General features: G+C 38.4%; 2 protein-coding genes across 2 annotated transcripts; one reads left to right on the top strand and one right to left on the bottom strand.

Annotated features, from left to right (window-relative positions):
* On the top strand, positions 1-763 carry LOC140934330 (uncharacterized protein KIAA1958-like). Its single transcript, XM_073383974.1, has 2 exons — positions 1-77; positions 208-763. Exons 1-2 carry the CDS (start codon positions 1-3, stop codon positions 761-763), a joined length of 633 nt encoding a protein of 210 aa, XP_073240075.1.
* Positions 764-4581: 3818 nt separating this feature from the next.
* On the bottom strand, positions 4582-5544 carry LOC140934329 (beta-4C adrenergic receptor-like). Its single transcript, XM_073383972.1, has one exon. It carries the CDS (start codon positions 5542-5544, stop codon positions 4582-4584), a length of 963 nt encoding a protein of 320 aa, XP_073240073.1.
* Between the last annotated feature and the right edge of the window lie 1136 nt (positions 5545-6680).

Raw genomic sequence — 6680 nt, 5'->3', positions numbered from 1 at the left:
ATGGCGCGTATTGCTTTTTCCACATATGAGGAAAACGATACGTCCAATCAGGTTCTGCGTATCATGTTTTTTGACGTGTGAGCCGTAAAAAGGTGATTTTCATTCAGCTGGCAGCATTTCACTTTGTTACTTTGTAAAGAAATCTTTCGCAAGTGTTGAAGCTTAAAAACATGAACGAGAAAAGGTTTGTTGATCACGATACTTCAGTCGAGGATTACGTGGAAAGTCTCGAAAACAGGAATACGAAAGAGAAAACGAAACGAGATGTGAAATTGGTGGAAACGTTTTGAGAAACGAAAAGAACGACGAGCGAGAAGTGCAAGACATAGAGCCCGCAGAATTAAACAAGCACCTTGCGGAGTTTATTCGTTCTGTGAGACGTAAAGACGGAGAGGATTATGAGCCTTCAAGTTTAAGATGCCTTGTTTCAAGTATTGAAAGACATTTGAAGAAAAATAATTATACTAAGAGTATCATTAACGATAAAGAATTTGAATTGTTTAGAAAGGCTAAACAAAAAGAGCTGAAGAAAGCTGGCCGAGGCAACAAGGACAAAGCTGCTGTGGCTATCACGGACGAGGAAGTCGATATACTTTACGAAAACAATTTGCTTGGAGTTTCCTCTGCTGAATCATTGTTGAATACTGTTTGGCTGAAAAACACCATTCATTTTGGAATGCGTGGTTGTCAAGAGCATAGGGATTTGTGCTGGGGAGATGTAAAGCTTTGTAAGGACGCACAAGGTAACGAATATCTAGTTTAAAATGAAAGACAGACAAAAACAAGGTCTGGAGTAGACGCCTCAAACGTTCGAAAAGTTTCCCCGAAAATGTTTTCAAGTGGTGATGAACCAGATCCTGTCGTGGCGTACAAAATTTACCGTGAAAAACGACCGGAAAACATGATGGCTGACGATTCGCCATTCTACTTGGGAATAAACCACACGAAAACAGACGGCTCCAAAAAACACTGGTTCAAGTCGGCACCTATGGGTGTAAATAAATTAAACACTTTGATGAAAAAAATGGCTTCAAAAGCAAACATCAACAACGAGCGACTCACGAACCATAGTGCTCGTAAACACATGATTCAAAAACTTAATGACAGTGAAATTCCGCCAACGCATATAATGCAGTTAAGTGGGCACAAGAACGTGCAAAGCATAACAAACTATAGTAGCTTGAACCTAAATCAACAAAAAAACATATCGGGCTTCTTAAGCCGAGCATCGTCGCAAACACAAGCAACTACTGCAACTAACGAAACTGCTGCTGCGAGCACTTGCACTAGTAAAACCCCGATGAGTTTTTTTGATGGAGCAGTAATAAGTGGAGGACAATTTAATATCTATTAATGCGCTTACCACCTCGCCGACCATTCAAACCAGGAGTTCCGTCACCGAAACCACCGAAAAAAGGTGGAAGAGAATCCGAATTGAGGAGTCCGACTCGGATTAAAGTTTAGAAATAATATTTTAACATTATGTGATTATTTGCTTGCTGTAATGTTAAATTTCTGGCAGAAATTCAAGCTTACGCTATAATCCTTGCATGAGTTTTTAACTTGAATTTATGTAACAGAGTTTTGTCTTGGTCTGTCATTAAAGACGATAAACAAGAATGTAAATCTCAATATATATATAATAAACACAATACCACGTGGAAAGTGCTTTGTACGGTAGTTACGCACTCGTTGTTTTTGTATATACGTCAACAACTCGTGCGTAAATACCGTACGCCCGCACTTTCCATGAAGTATTCTCTATATATTGCACAATTAAATGTATTTATAGATACAGTTGCTTTGATGCAACATTACAAAGACGTGGCTCTCCAAAACGGTAGTGATTAACTATATTGACAGAAAAGTGTGTAACTGCTGCCTCCTCCTACATATGTATAAAAGTCACTGAAATTAAACCAGTATGATCTGTAATTGACCAAATATATGTAAACGCACCGCAGAGATGAACACATACTGAGAGGCTACAAAGGTAAGTCTTTTATAAGTGGAGAAGAAAGATGATCAACCTAACGTAACTAATAGATTTCCGCCTAGTAACAAAGATCGCGGAGCCAGGGCGGCGCAGTGACGGGGCTCGGAGAGCAATCGTCTCTCACCAACGTGGCTCTGGGTTCAAAATCCTGGCGTCGACGCAATATGTGGGTAGAGTTTGTTTGTTCTTGATTCTCCCATTGGCTTCGAGAGGTGTTTCTCCGGGTACTCCGGTTTTCCCCACTTCTTAAAAACCAACACTTCTTGATTTCAATTTGACCAGGAATCAGGTAGCCGAAGAACTACTTGGTGGATACACTACCTCTAAATCGTTATTTCTTTCTTTTCTTTTATTTAATATCGCTTAAATTAAGCTTGCATTTTATTGTATACTATGTCTTAGTTTTTCCTCCTAAAAATTTTTCCTTTTCAGACGTTGTAATGACCAACAACGGCTGCCATTACAAGCAAGTGGACAGGAGTTGTTGTTTTCCGTCTTCACCACAATCCTCTCGTGACCTGATCCCAGGCTGCTCTGTACACTACTGAACAACTGTTACATTTTCTAGTGCTATTCAGCTTTTTTAAATGATGTCAATTGAACAATCTGCATTTTGATATAAAAACAATTATTTGTATTGACCCGGCCTTCATAACCCTTGATGTTTGATTTGAAGTTATTTAAACTCAAAGCATTGCTTTTTGTCCAATTCTGATCATGTTTTTATGTTGTTTCGCTTTCCTTTTCGTTTTACCTTTCGGCTCAGGATGAGGAAACGAGCTCTCTCCGGCCATCTCTCTATTGTCAAGCATTCAACTAAACACAATAAGTGAGGTGAATTTTCATCCTAACAGGGAACAAACAAACAATAAATTATTTAATATGCCTCAGATATATTGTTCACTTGCTTCTAATATTCTTTTGGTTTTATTTAAGCAATCTTTTTTTTTGGACTGAAGACGTTTGAACATCCGAAAAGTTCAGTGTAGATAGTTAGACTTCAGCTTACCTCATCGAAAAATCCATAGGAAATGTTACGGGTTTTGAGTCTTTAGTTACTTTCTGGAGTAGGATTTCGGAAGATTCCGAAACCCGACAAAGGAAAGGTGAGACAAATGATTTCACTGAACTGAAAAACCACCAGATTATGACATCCTCCCCAAAACAACACTGACATGATCCACGTGATTCCTATTTTTACACTCTGGTATTTTGAGAAAACATCAGGAATGGTAAAAGGAACTTGCCAAACTAGGAAACCTTGTTAAAGGCTCAAACTTTCCTCAGGTTAGGTGTTATTCGGTGCATTAAGTTAACTTCGGAAGGCAAATTTTGCAGTTTATTCAAATTAGCAATAAACGCTTTTGTTTTCGAATAAATGCTCCCTAGCTTAGTCAGTGCCCAACAAAGCAAATAATAAGTTTCTTCCATTATTTTAATATTTGCCATGTTTTTCCCTCAAATTTTGTATAAGCATAATGTCAAGTGCATGTTATTGAATTATAATATAAGTACTTGGTACTATTGATACACTAAAAGACAACTGCAGGCCCCCTAATAAAGGGAAATGTACCTCTTGACTACCAAACCGTTGGAATTTACTGCTATGATCAAATATTATCAACAACCACATACAACTCATGTTTGTGTTCTCGGCTTGCCTGAAATGTCAGACGTCTTCCCGCAAATCTTTTTAGACTGAAATTTGGTCTGTTCAAGCTCCTGAAATGTACCTTCCTGCGACGTCTTAGCTCTTACATTAGAAAGTTAAGGAAGTTTTTTGTTTGATGAGAACGTCAAAAACGCAGCAGGTTTAGGCTGCGCCTACACCAATTCAGAAGTTTTTAAAACTGCATATTTGTTACCCGGATTCCTATGGACGGGGCTTTAAACAACTCAGGAGAGCGGTTTTAGTGAGCGTATTCACTGGTTTCGTGTGGAGGGAAGGCCCATTCGTGTTTAAAAATACGCAGTTTAGTCAAAATTATCCGGATTCGAGTTGGCCTTGACTTAGATTAGGAAACAATGACAGGATTGTACAATTGTTTGCCGTCACTGCAAAACTACGGCGTGATTTCACGTTTTATCGAAAATGGAAACAAACGACGACAAATTTCTCTTTGTCCTTTTGAACTTGGAATTTTCCTTACGAATTCAACTCCAGGAGATTGGGATAATCGTACTTAAGTTTAAACGAACGCGAAGCCAAATTTTTCGTGACGTTTTCCCCGCCGTCGCCGTTTGTTTTCTTAGGCCTGGTCGACTCGTATCCGGGTATTTTTGAAAAAGGAGACTTTTTTCCGTTTATATGCGTCCACAGGTAGCGTAATGGAATCGTTTTCGCCCGTCCACACGAAAACATTAAAACGATGGAAATAGGATCACAAGCCTTCGTGCCACGAAAAGTCGTGTCATTAAACCGATTTTGTTTTTGTAGCTGTTGTCAGCTAATTATTTTGGAAAGAGGAAATTTCGTTTCGGCGGACGAAATTTCGCTCGCCTAAACGTTTTTCTTTTCATATTTATTTTCATAGTCCCAGCGAGGTTTAAATAACAAAGCCTAAAAAAAATTTTTAGTTGAATTGTCAGTGCCATCTTCCAAAATTTCGGTTTTTCCAAAAGTACTTCAATGTTTCTTTAAATTTTGGAAGCCGCCATGAATAAAGTATCGGGTTCAAGAAGGAGTTTGCGTGCGTTAAACTGGTTGAAAATCTAAACAATATTATAAGCAATGCCAAATGAGGGTAGCATGGTTTGCACAAATATTTCAATAGCTGAACCATAAACCAGGGCATGTAGCAAATAAGAAATGCACAGATGACGATGGTGATCGCTTTAAAGACGTTTCTTTCTCTTTTGAGGATCATCAGACGACTGTCTATTGAATGCCGCTGTTCTTTTTCTATTGTTTTTGAATATCTATGGAAATGGAACATCATAACTGCGTACATTATAAGAATGCTCAAGAGAATGGATAAAAGCTGTACGTTGTAGATTGTTACCATTATGGCAAAATAGTCACCAAGCATCAGAAATGAACACCCGAACGCCACGAAGTACATCCAGCAAACACAACAAGCGACGAGTACTCGTTTATTCGTTATTTTCAAACGATACTCGAGCGGAGTTACAACGGCGAAAAGTCTATCCACTGCCAGCAGCAACATGTGACCGAAGCTCACATTCACAGAGAAAACGTTGATGGCAAAAATAACGGAAAGACCAAAAGGCACTGTTTTTTTCTCAAATCTTACCCAGCCCCAATACGCGGTGATTGGACAAACCACCAAGCCGACTGACAGATCAGCGAGAGCCATGGAGACCAAAATGAAGTTGGATGGTGATGAGCGAAGTTTCTTAAGAGGGTCTTTCCAAACCGCTAACAACACCAGCAAATTGCCAAGCACTATTATGGGCGCCATGACTATCGAGAGCACAGAACCAGCGGCCCACAGAGGCTTGACATTTTCGGTATGAAGCCAAGTTTCTTGTAAAGCCTGCTCGCTTGTTACATTCCAGAAGTTGTAATGTCCATAGATAGCTGCCATTTCAAACGATCCAGCCGTAGAGTTCCGTTCAACCTTGTTCAAACGAATCGCGGTTTATTGTGCACTCCTTTGGCCGTGTAAACTGTTATATATCTTAGAACTCTGCGACTTCTTTGTTGTATTAGACCAGTCCTGATCAGTCAATCATTACATGTTACAAAGTGTCAGTTAACGTATCATTGCGTGTTTAATGGTTCGAACTTTGACCGATTGACGATTATTTAAGGCGATAATTTATCTCTTTAGCTTCTGCTTACACTAACAAATTTAGACTGGGCATGAGAGATTCTGTCTTATATGATTCTTCAATATTTTCAGAAAATACGTTTTTAATTAAATATTACACATATTTGATGAATGTTCTGGCACTTGGCTATAAAATCGGCATCTCTAGAAAACAACAGAAAATGTCATTGAGCCGTGTACAACAACTAAGTATATTGGTTGTACAAATTGTAAGACGCTTCTTTGGTTTAACAGCTATTAACTAATGATACCTCTACAGTCTAAAAACCCTTAAATAAGATTTCGGCATGGAAAGAGCTTTTGTAATTGAAAGAAGTTATATCCCAGCAAAATTCGCCAGTTACGTGTGCAAATTTACTCCAAAACATTAAGAAACAAACAGTTTGATTAAATTTCTTTTCGGCGACTGTCCTACGTAATAATGATAAAGCCGGTGATAATATAAAGCAAAATATAACTTTCCCATAAAAGCGTTCCATCGCTTTGGATAAGAAAACGACAAGCAATAAGACAATAATGTTAAACTTTTTTATTTTATTTTCTTACTTCAAGAGAATTCCTTTTTTTTCAACAACACTTCAGTGTTTCAGCTTTAGATTTCGATCATTTATTTAAGGATCAATATTTCAATTGCTCTGCCTAATACAGCTGCAAACGTTTTTTTTTTGAGCTACAAAATTGCAGTCGAACCGGTATGGGCGGCTCTCCATACACGTTGACCAAAACCCTAGCAGTTATTAAAGAAAATGGAGATGTTGAAAGAGCGAAATAAAGCATTTACTTTCTGTACCAGACACTAAGGAGTGTTTTACGTCATTTGTGTCTGGTACACGAAGTAAGACTGCGAAATATCTGTCTCACAACAAATTGACCTCAGGCTTTTTCTACCT

The sequence above is a fragment of the Porites lutea genome, chromosome 4, assembly GCF_958299795.1.
Source record: "Porites lutea chromosome 4, jaPorLute2.1, whole genome shotgun sequence".
In the NCBI taxonomy this organism is placed as follows: Eukaryota; Metazoa; Cnidaria; class Anthozoa; order Scleractinia; family Poritidae; genus Porites; species Porites lutea.
This window is presented reverse-complemented; position numbering and strand designations above follow the sequence as displayed.

What these genes read in the sequence shown, in the direction of transcription:
- LOC140934330 (XM_073383974.1), top strand. Translation starts at nt 1, where the DNA reads ATGGCGCGTATTGCTTTTTCCACATATGAGGAAAACGATACGTCCAAT. An exon ending in CGTATCATGTTTTTTGACGT is followed by an intron (nt 78 to 207) that starts GTGAGCCGTAAA and finishes ACGATACTTCAG; the next exon opens with TCGAGGATTACGTGGAAAGT.
- LOC140934329 (XM_073383972.1), bottom strand. Translation starts at nt 5,544, where the DNA reads ATGGCAGCTATCTATGGACATTACAACTTCTGGAATGTAACAAGCGAG.